At 43.5% G+C, this 17,650-nt stretch overlaps 1 protein-coding gene across 1 annotated transcript; it reads left to right on the top strand.

The window, feature by feature from the left end:
* Positions 1-1,509: 1,509 nt before the first annotated feature.
* Positions 1,510-17,273, top strand: LYSMD2 (LysM domain containing 2). Its single transcript, XM_017886160.1, has 3 exons — positions 1,510-2,318; positions 15,287-15,618; positions 16,695-17,273. Exons 2-3 carry the CDS (start codon positions 15,287-15,289, stop codon positions 16,735-16,737), a joined length of 375 nt encoding a protein of 124 aa, XP_017741649.1. The 5' UTR covers positions 1,510-2,318; the 3' UTR covers positions 16,738-17,273.
* The last annotated feature ends 377 nt before the right edge of the window (positions 17,274-17,650 follow it).

The raw sequence follows: 17,650 nt of genomic DNA, 5'->3' as shown, positions 1-17,650 counted from the left end.
GCCATTGCGCCTGGCTCAGTTCTTTAATCTTCAGATAAAAACTTCCAGTCATGCAGTAAACTTTTTCTTAGTGGAAAACATTATATGCTATCTCATTCCTAGATTGTAAACTCTTTGAAGGAAGATACTTCTTTCTTGAAACATTACCAGATCTTGTCTATATATTGAGATTCAGATTCTGCCTCTCTCTTGGGTCCTGAAATGGACACACGGGATACCACCCAAAAGTTCATGCGTGGCAGACTTATGCTAAACAATCTAAACTAGCATTCAGGATCCTTTTACTACACCTCAATCCAACCACTTGTAATTATTATTATTACTATTATTTTTTCTACTGAGCTAGGCACTGCTGGAGCTAAAAAGATGAGTAAGACCCAGTTATGCCTCCCGGGAGCATGTATTTGTTGAAGGAGATAAGACAAGCTCATGCATGTATATGCAAGTACAAACACAAAACACAGAGAGTTAAATACTAAACCAGAAGTATTAATACAAACCTCTTGGAGTTCAAAGATGAAACATAACAGTTGGGCAAGTGGGAAAAACGGACCATTGGGAAGAATTAGGAAAAATCTCATGGAGGATGTATCATTTGAGACAGACCTTAAAGATTTAAAAAATGTAGTAGAGGGTTACATTGGAGGGAATAACATGCAAGGTATGAAAGTAGGAACAAGGAGGCCAGTTTCAGAGGCTCTGTTTGGCAGGAATATGTGGAGTATACAGAATGAGTTATACATGGGGTATGGTCAGACCCCATGTGGTCATAATAAAAATAGAAATAATAGCTTGAATGCCAATGTAGGTTTTTAGTAATGCCGTTGTCCCCAGAGAGCCATTGTAGGAGTTTTGAGTGGGATAGTGATGTGGAAGCTTGCTCCTCTCCCATCCTTTGTCTCCTGAGCAGTATTAGCTTTGCCTCTGTCCAGCACAGCAACATACCAAAATTTCAGCCAATGAATCAAATCTCCTGGCTCCGGACCTTCCTACAAGGTACCTCTTCTTGGAGAGCTGTCCAAAACACAACAGAAACCAGGCACTAGATGCTAGTGTGTACCCACTCTATGTATAGTGCAGTGTGTTGAAAGGGTATTCAAAAATAGACGGTGTTCAGATGAAGAGTACAGATAAGAGGTCTTTGGTGGTTATAATATTAATAGCAATACGGGGCAGGGAGTTGCGATTTCAGGGTGTCAAAGAATAAACTGAAGAAAAGAAGATGAATGCAGATAGTAAATTCCAATTACTGAGCCAGGAGAATGAATTGTATGTGGCCAGGCTTTTGAGGCAGCCAGGACTTAAATTGGCACTAGTGTACAAAGTGTGAAACCCGAACAACTAGGGGGTTATTTTGAAGTCACCTATTAGGCCTTAGAAGCACTATCCCTCCTAGTGCAATGTTGAAAGAACTGGACTCTGCGGCTGTTGAGATGGACCTGGAGAAACTGTCTGTGTGTGTTTGATGATCTTAAGTTTTTCTGTGACGTGGACTTTGAGGTCACTGGGGTGGGGGGAGGGAAGTACCCTTGGCATTGGCAGAGCTTGAAGGTCTGAGCAAGCTGGCTCCTGCTGGGGAATCAATAAGGAGGCAGAGCAACGCTTTTTTTTTTTTTTTTTGGCCATGGCCAGGGCAGGGTTCTGTCGGGGCTCTATAGCATGGAGCAGGGGTCCACCTGAGGCCTAGGACGCCTGCAGATGGGCCTCTCTTAGCCCCCACGGCCGCGGGCTTCAGCGCGCCCCCGCTCCCTCGCTCCGCAGGGTCTTCCTGGTACCGGCAGGCCGCCGCGGGAGCTGCTTTCGCTCTTCCCCTTGCGGGTGCGTGTGCCGCGGACGCCCGGGCAGGCAGGACGCGGAGGAGGAGGCGGCCGCCATGCCCGGCCTGCGGCTCCCCGCCTCGGCTTCCCGCCCGCCGCCCCCGCGGAACGGCCTGCTCCAGCCCCCTGTGGAGGGAGGAAAGAGGCCGGCCCGCGGCGCCGGCGGCGGCGGAGGAGGAGGAGGCGCCAACCCCCCTTGGCCAAGGCTCCCCGACGGCGGGCCTCGGCAGGACCCCATGGGCGGATTCCTCGCTCCGCACTGTCCCTGCGGAAGGCGGCCCGTGCGCCTCGGCCCCCTCGCCGCCGCCGCGCTCGCGCTCCGGCTCCGAGTCCGAGGAGGCCGAGCTGTCGCTGAGCCTGGCCCGCACCAAGACCCGCTCGTACGGCAGCACCGCCAGCGTGCGGGCTCCGCTGGGCGCCGGCGTCATCGAGCGCCATGTGGAGCACCGGGTCCGCGCGGGCGATACGCTGCAGGGCATCGCGCTCAAGTACGGTGTCACGGTGAGCAGGGCGCGCCGCCGCGGCCCGGGCTGGCAGCTCCCGCGCGGGAGGCGGTGCGGCTTGGGGTGCGGATGGGGTGGGGTGGGACTGCGGTGGGGTTTGGGGATAGGGAGTCGCAGGGACGGCCGTGCGTCTTCGGGCGACTCGGCTCCCAGGGCTCGCTCAGCGCGCGCTGCTGGCCACCGCAGTGGTCGCCAAAGCTGGTCCTGCAGCGGGAGGGGCGGGTCGCCAGGGCTCCCTCCCTAGGTAGCTGCATCCAGTTCCCGGGGCCCCGCCCAGGCTCAGACTAGATCTGTCGCGCGAGGGAGGCCGAAGAGTACTAGGGCTTTGGCATCCCCGGGAACCACTTTCACCCGATTTGCAGTCCCCATCACTCTACTCTATATTTACGCAAAGCCCAACTGAGGTGAATTTTGTTGTCTGTGAAAACAAGCTCCGTGATGAGTCAGGAATGGTGCAGTTGTTCCTACTGGGTGGTTCTGGTGCTATCGATTATGCTTCTTTATGTAGAAGTGAAATTACACCCTCTGGGCTCACTGGCAACCGCGAATGTGACACCTGTCGCTAAGCAGCAGCCAAGAGCTGTGGTGTAGGTGAGCTGGAGGGCTGCGTTTATTACAAATTTATAAGTTTGTGTGTCTTGGGTGTATTGCATTACACCTCTGGGAAGAACATGGAAACCGGAGGGAACAAATTGTTTCATTAAAATTACTTATAATTAACTGTGAGCTATGTGATGGCCTTTTTACATTTGGGCTTTGTATCAGTTTTCAGTGTTCTTTCTTGAAGCACCTTAGACAGCAATGGGAAGAAAGAGGATCTTATCTATATCTTTCTCTTAAAGTGAAACTCTTTCTGGCCATTTACCGAATGAAGGAGGATCAGTATGAAGGAGAATGTATTTTGCATATTTAAGCTGGTATGTGTTTACCTATCAGGTCCTTCTCTCTTTGAACTATTTTGAGAGGGACCTTGCTGTGCAGTCATGTATTGACTTTATCATGCCATAGAGAGGCTCATTCTGCCGTCTTGGGAGTTCTATAAATGTGAACATAGAACTACAATTCTCCATGTGCATTAATGGGGCCTGGTTTGGGTCAGAGCCAGAGGAAAGCGAAGTTGGGAAATACCAGTAGCTATCCTCTGCTCAATGCCTCCTGTGTGGCTGGCATTGCGTTTGTCTTGTTTCATCTTTATCTTATTTAACTTTCACAATAAGCCTAGGAGGTAGGTGTAATTAATCTTTTTACAGATGAGAAGATGGATGAGAGGTAGGGATATTTTCCAAGTATGATCATTCATTGAGACCAGCTTGAATTAACAGTGATAAAGCATTTGCTCTTCTCTAGATATTACTTTTGATATCCATTTTTATTTTTATCCTAGTCTTATCAGGAGCTCTCTCAGCATCCTGGCTACTGAAGAAGGACAGTCTTTTCTGTCTGGTTTTCCGGCATCTTGCCTTACTAGGCTAGTGACTGCACCTAGGAATCTATGATATGCAGAAGAGTGTTTTTTCCCATACTCTCTTCCCATGCAATCTCTCTGTGACCCACAGCTCTCTGTGGTTTCACTTGAGGTGATTATAGATAACTGCTATACATCTGTTCACTGCAGTTCTCCACCTTTGATCAAATGCTTTCTAATCCCTGTTATGTCTAATATAGATCCTGTTACTCATAACCTCATTACTCCTTTTTAAAATTAAAGTGTAAATCAGATTTTTCATTGCTTTTATAAAGACTTTTGATTTTTTTTTTTGAGACGAAGTCTCGCTCTGTTGCCCAGGCTGGAGTGCAGTGGCCGGATCTCAGCTCACTGCAAGCTCTGCCTCCCGGGTTCCCGCCATTCTCCTGCCTCAGCCTCCCAAGTAGCTGGGACTACATGCGCCTGCCATCTCGCCCGGCTAATTTTTGTATTTTTTAGTAGAGACGGGGTTTCACCGGGTTGGCCAGGATGGTCTCGATCTCCTGACCTCGTGATCTACCCATCTCGGCCTCCCAAAGTGCTGGGATTACAGGCAGGAGCCACCGTGCCCGGCCAAGACTTTTGATTTTAAGATGTTAACCACAAGTGTAATGAATCAAGAACTCTAATTGATAGTGACACCTAGTTCATTACAGAGTTTCCCAACCTCAGCACTGTTGATGTTATAGACCAGATAACTGTTGTGCAGGGTTGTCCTGTGCAGTGTAGAATATTTAGCAGCAACTCTGGTCTCTACCCACTAGATGCCAGTAGCACTCCCTGACCCCTATTCAGGCATTGCCAGATGTTCTCTTGGAGGCAAACTTACCCCTGATTGAGGACCACTGGTTTGTTACATGTATTTCACATTACTTTGGGCACTGGCTTATAGTTGATAAAAATTTTTAGAGACTCCTCCACTGGTAATATAGAATCAGTGAAAGTGATAATACTTACCATAACAGCGAAGTGATATCTTTGTTTTAATATCTTCAGTTTTTTTTTTTTTTTGAGACAGGGTCTCACTCTGTTGCCCAGGTTGGAGTGCAGTGGTGCTAACATGGCTCACTGCAGCCTCAACTGCCGCTGCTCAAGTGATCTTCCCACCTCAACCTCCTGAGTAGCTGGGACTACAGGCCCAAGCCACATGCCCAACTAATTTTTGTATTTTTTGTAGAGATGGGGTCTCATTATGTTGCCCAGTCTGGTCTCGAACTCCTGGGCTCAAGCAATCCACCCACCTCCGCCTCCCTAAGTGTTGGGCCTACAGGTGTGAGCCACTGCACTGACCTAATATCTGCAGATATTAATTAGGTTTACTCACTGTGAGATTTTAAGGTGGAAGCTGTAAAGGCAGAAAAATATTTTTCTTCTCCTGACTCAACAGAAAGAAGTTGAGCAAATTAGGTTTCTAGTGTTGACTGGCAAGCTCATCTACAACATATTTAAACGATTGTTTTAAAAGGTAAAAAATGAGATATTGGGGGCTTAGAGACCCAAGGCAGTGCACCTAAAAATTCAGTCAGTCCAGCAAACAATTGACCTGAACATACCATGTCTGGCAATCTTGCATAGATGAGCAGAAACTCTCAGAGAAGCCTATCTCTCCATGGCAGCCTCAGCCACCAAGCTGGGTGTCCAGGCAGGACTTCAGTCCTTTGGTGGAAGACTGATTAAGAGCCAGTCGTACTCTACGTACAAGGAAGTTCCCAGAACAGAGACTCCGACAAGGGGGTGAAGATGGAGACCTGGTTGCCAGCCCTGGATTACAAGGGGAACAAACTGGGAGCCATTTTCTGAGGTGGTGCTGAAGGACTGGCAGCGGGGCACATCTTGGGATGTGAGAATAGATCCATGTTCCTCAAATTTTCCTGGACAGGACAGGAATACTCTGGGGCAAACTAAAAATAAAGGATCCTAGCTGACATTAGATCTATGGGATTGGAATACCCAGAAAAGGAGTCTAGGAGTCTCTGTTTTGTTTGTTTGTTTTTGTTTTTGAGACAGTGTCTTACTTTGTCACCCTGACTGGAGTGCAGTGGTGTGATCTTGGCTCACTGCAACCTCTGCCTCCTGGGTTCGAGCTATTCTCCTGCCTCAGTCTTGCGAGTAGCTGGGACTTTAGGCACACGCCACCACGCCCGGCTAATTTTTGTATTTTTAGTAGAGATAGGGTTTCACTGTGTTGTCCAGGCTGGTCTTCAAGTCCTGACCTCATGATCCACCCACCTTGGCCTCCCAAAGTGTTGGGATTATAAGCGTGAGCCACCATGCCTGGCCAGAGTCTGTATTTTTAACAAGCATAGCTGCTTTGCTTGTTCCCAAAGTACTGTTCCGCCTTAGGGTTCTTGCACTTGCCGTTCCATGTGTCTTTCTCTAATAGCTGGATACAGGACCAGCTTCATGGGCATGTGACCTGCACAGTCGCACAAGACCCCATGCTTAGAAGGGCCTCACACTTGGTTTAATGCTTTACTGTCATCTCTTGAAATTTTTAATAGTTTGTGAACAAGGGCCTCTCAGTTTCATTTTTTTTACTGGCCCTGGGCGAATGATGGAGCTGATTCTGGCTGAGTGATTTGTTCCCTCAGTGCCTTCAAGTCTTTGCTTAAATATCTCATTCTTAAGGCCTTTTCTGCACACTCTATGTCAAATTGTAGCCTTTCTTCCCAGTCCCCCAGCACTCCTCCCCAACTTCCCTGCCATATTTTCCTAACAGTATTTATCATTCATCCAAATTTTTTTCTTTCCCTCAGAGCTACCTTTCTGGTGATACATTAGTGAGTAAGTAAAAATCCATGTCCTCATAGAGCTTATATTTTAGTGGAGACAATAAGTAGAAAAATAAAATGTCTCTTATGTCAGATATTGATAAGCATAAGGAAAAAAAAATCAAGCAGGAGAGGGAGTTGGGGAGGGCTCGTGGAGATGGCTGGAATTTAAAATGGTATGGCCAGGGAAGGCCTTGCTGAGAAGGAGGTGAGGGAGGGAGCTGTGCAGATATCTGGTGAAGGACATTCCAGGCAGAAGGAATAACCAGTGGTGCAAAGGCCTTGAGGTGAGAACATAATTGGCACCTTCCAGGAGTACTGTGGCTGGTGCTTAGAATGCAGTGGGGTATAGTTGGACTAGATCACTTTGGACCTTGAAGACCATTGTAAGGGCTATGCCTTTTTCTCTGAGTTGGGATACATTTAAGGGGTTTGAGCAGAAGAGTGGCGTAATCTGACTTGTGCATTAAAAGGATTACTCTGGCTGCTGCTTTAAAAATAGTTTGTAGGGAAGTTAGTACCAAGCCAGGAAACCAGATAAGATGATGGTTTTTGCAATAATGCAGGTGGGAGAGGATAGCAGCTCGGACCAAAGCGGTAGAGAAGGAAGGAGGTGGTGAGATGTGGCTGGGATCCAGATGATTTGCTGATATGCTGTAAATGTTCTGCTTGTTTGTTTACTGTTTAGTTTGAATATCTCTCCCCTAGAGATGGGCCTGGGCATTCTGGGGATGGGAAAGAAGAATGTGGAGTTTCAAGAAGCTGGCTAGGTCCTACACCTGATGGACACAAGTTCTTTTGCTAGTGACTTAGGAAAGATCATTATGACTCTTTCCTACCATCACTTTTTAAGTCATTGATAGCCACTAAAAACTGGCATTCATTATTTTCGTAACCAACTTCTATTGAGCCTGGTTGGTTTGAGACCTTGGGCTAGATGCTAGGGCTAGAAGATAATACATATTGTTCTCTTTTTATTCATGGTGAGTTTTTCAGCTACTGCTTTCTAGTAGCTTCTAGCTACTCGAGAAGCCAGGGAATTGGTTTGATTGATGTTTGTATCTTCTGTGGCTAGCCTGGAGCCTGGCATGTTGTGAGTTCTCCACATACATGTGGACTCTTCATCCACAAGAAAGCTTGACTGGTATGAAATAGCCAGCCATGGAGCCGAACAGACCCTGGAAGTCAGGGCCCAGGGCAAGGGCTGAGTGAAGAGGTACGGCCTGCTGAAGACTTGAACGGCAAGATTTGATTTGAGGCTCATTCTCAAATCTATAAAAGACCGCTGCCCTTGCTGGCGCTCAGTGTTTGTCTCCTCCCCTCCACCAGCAGTGAGTCTTTACATTGAGTGACATATAAGTTTAGGCTTAAGCAACTCTGCCAGAGGAAGAGGCATTTGAGGAAGTGGGTCTGGGAAACTGAAACTATTTGGGGTGGGTTGAGTAACTGTTAAATATAGTTCAAACCTCAGATGTAAACTTGCTTGGACTGGCATTCCCCTGGGTGTGTTTATCTCCGCTGAGACGTTAAGACTCCTTCCCTAACTCTGTATTCTTGATTTAACTATTGCTTTTTCAGTGATCCTGGCTCCTCCCAGTTAGAGCCAAGCCTCTGGAGGAAATTGACCAACTCCAGGCTGCCACCGTAAATTTTTGTGCAGAAACCCTGGAGAAACCTCCAGAGAGCCATATAGAAACTGAAAGTGGAAAGGAGGCAGCCAGGAGGACCTATTATTTGCATACACTCTTTTCTTTTTTCTCTTTGCTTCCTCCAGGCAGCTTGCCTGTCTTTTTCCCTCTCCAGAGGCCACCTCACCCTGCAGTACCCTCAGTTACTTCCTAGCCAGTTTTATTCCCAGGGTTTTCTCTTCCTCTACCAATTAGCTGCTAAGCCAAGTTGTTGCTTAACGTTTCCCCTAACAAAAGTTACCTTGCTGAGAAAAGATGAAATGATTGTCATTTTTAGAGAGAATAAACATTGTGATTTAGAAACCTAGGTGCATGTAAATCTTTAGTGTTCATAACTTTAACCCCTGCTGCTGGTGGAGATTGCTGACCCTTGCTAGTTAAAGAGAAGATAACTATAAATAGTGCCACCAAAAGTGAGAGGTATGGCAAAGTAGCCTTTAGTCATTCGGGGTTTTTGTAGAGTCTCATTATTTTTTTAAACACCTTTATTGAGGTTGTACACCACAAAATTCACCCATCTTAAGTGTACGATTCAATGACTTTAAGTAAATGTACAGAGTTGTGAGGCCATTATTGAAATTCAATGTTAGAACATTTCATCACCCTGAAAAGATCCCCATGCCCATCCATTCCTCTCACTCTTTGTTTCCTTCTTCAGTCTTAGACTACCACCAATATGCTTTCTAATCTATAGATTTGCCTTTTTTGGACCTTTGCCACAAATAGCATCTCATGTACTTTTCTGACAGTATGGGGAAGGAAAAAAAGCCTTTTTCTCATGAACACATAGCAATGGAGGGGTGTGGTCTCATTGCCATCAACACTTGGAACATAACAGGAGACAGATGTGGGGGTGAATCTTGGGAGAATAATTTAATATTTAAGTCTGTTTTCTGTAAACTAATAATCAAATGAGAACTGTGTGCGTATGTGAGAACATTCTGCAAGCCACACAGTGCTATGTACATGTTATTATGTATCCTGAAACATTTTTGGATGAGCTTATATCTTTTAAGGAATGGAGAGGAAGGAAAAAGAAGTTTTGAGAATTGCATTCACTGTTAGGTAGGTGGACTGATGATGCTGGTCTAAGATGGGAAGAGTTCTTGACCTTACTCAGCAGCCTGCTCTTAAGGTATCTTCTGGAAGGATGCTTTGTGAATTTCCTTCACAGGGGAATCATTGTATTTTATTTTATTAAAAAAAATTTCTTTTGAGACAGGATCTTGCTCTGTCACCTGGCCTGGAGTGCAGTGGCAAGAACTTGACTAACTACAGTCTTGACCTCCCAGGCTCAAGCGATTCTCCTGCCTCAGCCTCCGAGTAGCTGGAACTATAGGGGTGCACCATCACACCCAGCTAAATGTTTTGGGGGATACTTTTTGGTAGCGATGGAGTTTCATTGTGTTACCCAGGCTGGTCTCAAACTCCTGAGCTCAAGCAATCCATTTGCCTTGGCCTCCGAAAGTGTTGGGATTACAGGCATGAGCCACCACGCCTGGCTGGGGAGTCATTTTCAGTATGTTGTTTTAAGTTATTGATGGCATTTGTTCTACCTAATTTCACCATGATTGAACTTGTGACCACCCTTTGGCTATTACTTTCCTTATTCTATAATCTGTCTCTTAGTGACTAGACAGTAAATTTATACTTCATTGAGTCATACTATTCAATCTAGATTAAGGGAGACTTTTGAAATGAAAGCATTGATCAATGTACCTCCCCACTCCCATTCATCCATCCCTAAGAAACAGAGGATAGTCCTACATCAGTTTGAAAGGACACACTTTCTAGTCTCAGAGTTAATTGGATCTTAGGAAATGTAGGTAGGAAAGCTATAGAGTTTTCCAGCTCTTCCTTGGATTGGATGATGACTTTTCTTAGCTTTATGTGAAGTGAAAGTGCCAGAACAGCAGACCCATCTATGTTCAGACAGAAGTATAAAAGATACCAAAGCAGGCCGGGTGCGGTGGCTCATGCCTGTAATCCCAACACTTTGGGAAATCGAGGCAAGTGGATCATGAAGTCAGGAGATCGAGACCATCCTGGCTAACATGGCGAAAGCCTGTCCCTACTAAAAATACAAAAAATTAGCCAGACGTGGTGGCATGCACCTGTAATCCCAGCTACTCAGGAGGCAGAGGCAGGAGAATAGCTTTCATCTGGGAGGAAGAGGTTGCAGTGAGCCGAGATCGTGCCACTGCACTCCAGCCTGGGCAACAGAGTGAGACTCCATCTCAAAAACAAGAAAGATAAATAAATTAAAAACATATCAAAGCAAAAGAAAACATCATTTCACCATTTTGGATTTTTCAGTTTGTTGTCTGTGCTGTGGCAGGTGCCTCTTTCTTGCTAATCCATTTTCTGCACCCAACTGGTAATCTGTTTTCTATACCCAGCTGCTAATTCATTTTCTGCACCCAGGTGCTGAAGCGATCTTTATGATCAGATCATGACACTCCCTGCCTTCACCCTCCAGTGGCTTCTCATCACATTTAAAATAAATTCCAAATTCCTTAGCTTGGCACCCAAGGCCCTGCCTGGTTGGAAGTTTGCTTATTACTCCCTACACTTTAGCCACGTGATTTTTTCCTGCTCTGGGGCATTTGCTGCTCCTTTTTCTAGATGGAATGCTTTTATTCCTGGCTCTTTGCATGTCTGATTTCATATTTCTTCATGGGTGGCAGAGTTTAGAGCCTACTCATTTGGCCTAAGCCATAGCTTGTAAAGAACAGGTTAAGATTTTCATTACCTTTTGAAAAACCTATTCAAAGCCTTTTGTGACACCTCAAAGCAGTGACAATATATTATGGTATTCATCTGGGCTTATCCATGTGAAATTTTCCCTGTATAGTCTTACTTTGGGGGAGAAACCATTTTTTTTGAGACGGAGTCTCACTCTATCACCCAGGGTAGAGTACAATGGCACAATCTTGGTTTACTGCAACCTCCGCCTCCCAGGTTCAAGCGATTCTTCTGCCTCAGCCTCCCTAGTAGCTGGGATTACAGGCACCTGTCATTATGCCCACCTAATTTTTGTATTTTTAGTAAAGATGGGGTTTCACCATGTTGGCTAGGCTGGTCTTGAACTCCTGACCTCAGGTGATCCACCTGCCTCGGCCTCCCAAAGTGCTGGGATTATAGTAGTGAGCCACCGTGCTTGGCTGAGAAACAATATTTTGTGGGAGAAAATTTCTACCTTCCTCCTTCTCATTTGCTGATTACATATTAGAATCTGCCCTTACCTGATGCTTTCTTACTTTTAATTAAATTTAATGATAATAATTGCTGACACTTTTGAGTACTTCTTGTGTACCATATGTGTGTGTGTGTGTGTGTGTGTGTGTGTGTGTGTGTGTACTCCTGGAGTACAAGGGTGTGATCTCGGCTTAGTGCAACCTCTGCCTCCTGGGTTCAAGTGATTCTCATGCCTCAGGCTCCCAAGTAGCTGGAATTACAGGCATGCGCCACCATGCCCGGCTGATTTTTTTTTTTTTTTTAAGTAGAGATGAGGTTTTGCTGTGTTGGTCAGGCTGGTCTCAAACTCCTGACCTTGGCCTCCCAAAGTGCTGGAATTACAGGCATGAGCCTCTGCACTCAGCCCGTATGTTGTTCTAAATACTTTACATGAATTAATTCGTTTAATATTCACAATGATATATGGAGAGGAAGGAACTATTACTATCCTTACTTTACTGATAAGTAAACAGACAGGGAATGGTTAGAAAATGGGAAAGCCAGGATGTGAACCCAGAAAGTATGGCCCCTGAAACCTTGCTTCTGAGTACTATCCTGTATTAAACTCAAGACTCAAATCTGCCCCTGTCCTTAGATTGATTCCCACCTTGATGCTAACTGTGTCTGGATATCCCTGGTGTCCTTGACTCTGGCATCTCATGTGTCATCTTAGAGTCTAGACCATAAAGGTCCACATACATCTTAAATGCTTACTAATGACATTGAGATGAAGACGGTGAAGCCCCTGACTTCAGGAAGCTTGTGGACCAGTTATAGTGAGTCACTTGTGCAGCAGTATGTACAGAAGCCAGGGGAGCCTTGCCCTTCACTGCCTATGGACTCCCTGACTGCACGCAGCCTCTGACTCAGTCACCTTGTCTAGTCCTCTGTAGGCCCCTTGCTTGACCTTGATGCCCCATTGTGCTCCATATGATAGATGTGTCTGTCAGCATCCCAGCAGAATACAGATAACACTCTCAGAGGATGTGGCCGAAGAGAGTTTAATGAAGGGACATTCACTGAGTGTGAGCATGGTTGAGGGAACCAACAAGGGAAGGTGAAGCACCCAGAGACTAGCAATAGTAGGGAGACATTACCCCTAGGCCTGAAGGGCCAAGGGAACACTGGCAAGATCTGGAGCCTTGGATCTGGGACTCCTGATAGGAACTCTCACCAGAGAGGAATGCAGCCACTGGTTATGGTAAGGTCGTTCTGCTGCTATTGGAAAACCAACTGGAATTCCAAGGACAAGGGGGCCTGGGTAATGCAGTTCTTAAAAAGTCAGTCTCCTAGGGTTTAGAACAAGCCCAAGAAGAGTGGGGAATGGATTGGGAGGGGAGAGTAGGTTTGAAAGGAGAATAAGCAGCCCGACAGACAACTTACTACCCATTTCTGATTACTTCATTTTCCGTGCCCACTCCTTTGACCTGTGTTAAGTCATTCATCCATCCATCCATCCATCCATCCATCCATCCGTCCATCCATCCTGAGCACTTAGTGCGTATGAGATCTTTGTCAGACCAGGAAGGCTATAGCAATAACCAGTTCTTGCCCTGAAAGAATTCTTAGTGTACTCTTGCAGTTCCTAGCTCTGCTCAGCAGTTTGGATTCTGGTGTTCCCATCTGTTTTTCTGTCTTCCATCATTATTCCCAGGAAGCAATGACTATCAGCAATCCGTAGTCCCTTTCTGATAAGCATTTCAAAGGGCACTGTATCAGCAAGAGCTCTTTCAGCTACAACAGACAATCTGACTCAAATTGGCCTAAACAAAAAACAAACTCCAAGTGGAGTTTAGTGGCTCTTGGAAGTGAGCACGTTCTGTCTTCAGGCTGTGATCCAGAAGTCCAAATGCTCACTTCTAAGGTGGCTTCAGTATCAGATTCCACAAGGTGCCAGGATGACTGCCAGCATCTCCAGCCTATCTCCCTCTGGCAGAAAACAGCAGAGAACTCTCCCCTCTACTGCCCTGCAGAAGTCTCTTTGCATGTCTGAATGATTCTGTCATGGGCCTGTGATCTATCACGAAAGCCTGTGATGCTCCACAGGGCAGGAATGAGTCATATGTTCACTCTGGAGCCAAGGGAGGGCTTAGTGTCATTGGAAGCCTATGCACTAAGAGAGATGGAGCAGTTGGATGCTTGGGGGCAAGATCTAGGGGCCCTAAAGGTGAAATAGCCTATACCTGAACCTGCTATGGGCAGAGTGTCCAAGTTATTAACCCTCTCAAACCTGAACTAGACCAGATATACTTTGGATTTTTAGTTTTTAATTTTGTCTCTAAAAGGCACCCGCCCATGTTTATGTTCTCTTTCTCCTTAAACTAGAGACTAGAACACAAAAGACCATCCTTTTTAAAAATCTCATGCCTTTAATGGAGTACCTTTAGAAGAAAAAAGAAAGCTTTACATGTATGATTTGCATGGAATCAACTTATAACAAAGCAGGACGAACAGGGTCTACTTAGTTGACTTGGTTTTGCAGGTTTTTTGAAGTAGAAATATAAATTTTTTTGTTTTTACTCAGAATTCATTTGGCATTAAAGGCTCCCCGTAATGTGGTTTCATTAGTTGTGCACTTTAATCCAGATGTTGTATGGACTTTGGAGTCAGACAAAAATCCCAGTTTAAACGTTTAAAGAGCCATATGTACTTGGTCAAATCTACCATCTCTTTTGTGTTTTGATTTCTTCATTGGAAAATGGAGAGTAGTAAGTACCATCCACTGCCAGATACTCTAATCACTACTTTCTCTCTTTCCATATGGATATATATGGGAATATATGTATAGAATGTACATATATTTGTATCTATTCTCTCATATATATATCTCATATATCTTTGATATATACATATCAAATATATATTTGATATATACATATATATCTCATATATATATCTATGATCTCATATAGATATATAGATATATATCTCCTCGATGTGAGTGGGTATATAAGCTCTCATTTACTCCTTGCAATAACCCTGCGAAAAGTAGATGGTTCCTGTCTTACACGTGAGGAGAAAGGATCAATGAGATAAGGAACAAGCTCATGTTCATACAGTAACTGTATTTACTAAGCACAGTTCTAGAGACATGGGAAGCACTCCATAAGTAAAACAGCAGCAATGGTAAGTTTTTAAAAAATCAGATAATAGAAGGCCGGGCGCGGTGGCTCAAGCCTGTAATCCCAGCACTTTGGGAGGCCGAGGCGGGCGGATCACGAGGTCAGGAGATCGAGACCATCCTGGCTAACACGGTGAAACCCCGTCTCTACTAAAAAAAAAAATACAAAAAACTAGCCGGGCGAGGTGGCGGGCGCCTGTAGTCCCAGCTACTCGGGAGGCTGAGGCAGGAGAATGGCGTAAACCCGGGAGGTGGAGTTTGCAGTGAGCTGAGATCTGGCCACTGCCCTCCAGCCTGGGTGACAGAGTGAGACTCATTCTCAAAAAAAAAAAAAATCAGATAATAGAAATGTTAAAACAAGAATGGAATTTATTAAGTGCTATATATTTTACATTTTTAAACTTCCGAGATTTAAGTCCACTGATATTAAAAGCTGCCTTGTAGTAGAAATAGTATAGTGGGGAAAAATTAGTCTGTCCTTTTTTAAAATCGGGAAACAATTTTCCAACATCTCTTGAAATAACTGGAGATATCTGGGAAGGTTACCGAACCTGAATGAAGAGTCTCAGATCCCAAGAAAGCATTGTGTACATTTTGCTTATGAATATTGGTAGTTGTTATATAATAAACCTTACTCATTGACTTGGTTATATGTAACTCTGTGTTTCCTTTTTTATGTTTTAGATGGAGCAGATTAAAAGGGCCAATAAACTGTTTACCAATGACTGTATATTTCTGAAGAAAACTTTGAACATCCCAGTTATATCAGAGAAGCCTTTGTTGTTTAATGGACTTAACTCCATTGATTCTCCAGAAAATGAAATTGTTGATAACAGTTTTTCTCAGGAAGAGGAGCCAGTGGTGGCCGGAGAAGACCTCCCTCCTCCCAGTCCTCAAGAATCTGATGTTCAGCCTGTGCAGCCTGAGGAAGTATCAGCCAGAGATTTCCTGCAGAGACTTGACTTGCAGATTAAGTTATCAACACAGGCAGCCAAGAAGCTAAAAGAAGAGAGCAGGTAAGAATACCCTGGTACAAATGTCAAAGTCTAAATAAATCACTATTAAGATGTCCTTGCTGGGCCAAATCTTTCTTTTCTCTCTCTTTTCTTTTCTTTCTTGCCTTTCCTTTTTTTTTTTCTTTAAAAACTGCATTTTAGTTCTAGAAAGGCATTTTTAGTATGTAAGCTCTAAACAGAGCTGCTGCCTGCTGCACAAGGCTTTATCTGTTGCAGTGTTATTATCTGTTATCTGTTATTTACTATAAAAAGTTTGCTTCTTTTCTTTAATAGCATCACTGTCCAGCTAGCAATTCTGGATAACAGCAAAGTAAAAGCGTCTCTCTCATTGACACATTCAAGAGAAGCAGTGTCATAGAAAATACTTGTAAAATATTGGTCTTTATAAAACTTGTCAAAGACATTGTCTGTTATTTGTTACTGAGTATTTCCTACGTAAGATCTCATGCAAGCTTTTTTCTTTGTTTTTTTAAATTTGATATTAGGACAAACCTTTCTCTCTCCTATAGGAATTGGTTTCCTGTTTTCTTTATGATTTGATTTCAAAAAAGTACAATCTACTGTTTCCTTTTTTGCTCTGGTTACTGGGAAGCTTGCAACTAAAATTGATACCTGGGTTCAACTCCTATAATATTTCTTATGATTAATACATTGGTTTCCTTCTCCTTTCATTAGTCCTGATTTTTTTATTTCTTTTTTTCATCTTATTATATATATGCCTTTTGTTGTTGGTACCTTAAATCCTTTTGAGAAAGAGGTGGAATATAGAAAACATAAATATAAATATGAATATAATTTAGTATAGATTTAAAATATATTTAAATATAATATAGACAAATATAAATACATAAATGAATGATATTATTTATTCTAATAACTGAGATATGAATAAAATGGAGATAGTGAGGTATGTCTTAAGTATTGGCATTTCATACAATTTTCTAGGCATGCACAATATTCTAAGTTGATATATTCCTTCTTTGGCAAGTGGATATTAAATTGTATAATAAGTTTATGTTTTAGTTTTCTGAATACAGTTCTAAACACTGATTTATGCTGTATTTATTTTCTTTCAGAGATGAAGAAAGTCCCTATGCAACTTCCCTCTATCACAGTTAGGTGATTTGGGGGCATAACTCTAACCAAAATTAAGATATGTTTGGACCATAAAGAATCCAACAACTGAAGATTCAAAAACATCCCTTCTGGATTCCTATAGTGTCCATCTTAAAATCATAACTAGGTAGTTCTACCTGCTGCAATTGCACTGAAGTGATTAGTTCCCTCTGGCTTTCTATAATTTTAAGTCTTTATTATGGCATGATGGCAAGGTCGTATCCTAAAGCTCATCACTTTTGTAGGTGGTGTTAGTTTTTAGACTAGCTTTTATAAATACTAATTGACATAAAGCATCAAAGACTATTTATATATTTAGGCTAAAAATAATGTTTATCTCCTTATGCAATCCTGATCATGTGAAAATATGGTTGCTGTTTAAGTGATGCTGAATTTGCTGTGTGTTTATAACTTAAGTGCTATATATATATTTCGATATGTCTTACGTATTCTCTGTTAAAGAACCAAATTTTGTCTGCTATTTTGTAACAATAAACTACAAAGCCTGAATGAGAAAATAAACTATGTTTTAAACTTGAGTCTTCATTTTTTTAACAAATGAGAAAATAAAATTGACTTTTAAATTATATATTTAAATGGTGACAGCTCCTTCTTCACTTTAATGGTTTTTATTGTTATAAATGCAATTTTGAAAAAAGTATTACTAATCTAAAAGCAAATCAATTACAATTACTGGTAATCTTGGCATTTTCTTTTTTTTTTTTTTTTTTTTTGAGGCGGAGTCTCGCTCTGTCGCCCGGACTGGAGTGCAGTGGCCAGATCTCAGCTCACTGCAAGCTCCGCCTCCCGGGTTTACGCCATTCTCCTGCCTCAGCCTCCCGAGTAGCTGGGACTACAGGCGCCCGCCACCTCGCCCGGCTAGTTTTTTGTATTTTTTTTTTAGTAGAGACGGGGT

Source organism: Rhinopithecus bieti, unplaced genomic scaffold (genome assembly GCF_001698545.2).
Source record: "Rhinopithecus bieti isolate Rb0 unplaced genomic scaffold, ASM169854v2 scaffold_14454, whole genome shotgun sequence".
NCBI lineage: Eukaryota > Metazoa > Chordata > Mammalia > Primates > Cercopithecidae > Rhinopithecus > Rhinopithecus bieti.
This window is presented reverse-complemented; position numbering and strand designations above follow the sequence as displayed.

Bases quoted from the DNA above. Each gene is read 5' to 3' on its own strand.
- LYSMD2 (XM_017886160.1), top strand. From the start codon at position 15,287: ATGGAGCAGATTAAAAGGGCCAATAAACTGTTTACCAATGACTGTATA. The intron at 15,619-16,694 runs GTAAGAATACCC...ATTTTCTTTCAG, and splicing joins AAGCTAAAAGAAGAGAGCAG to AGATGAAGAAAGTCCCTATG.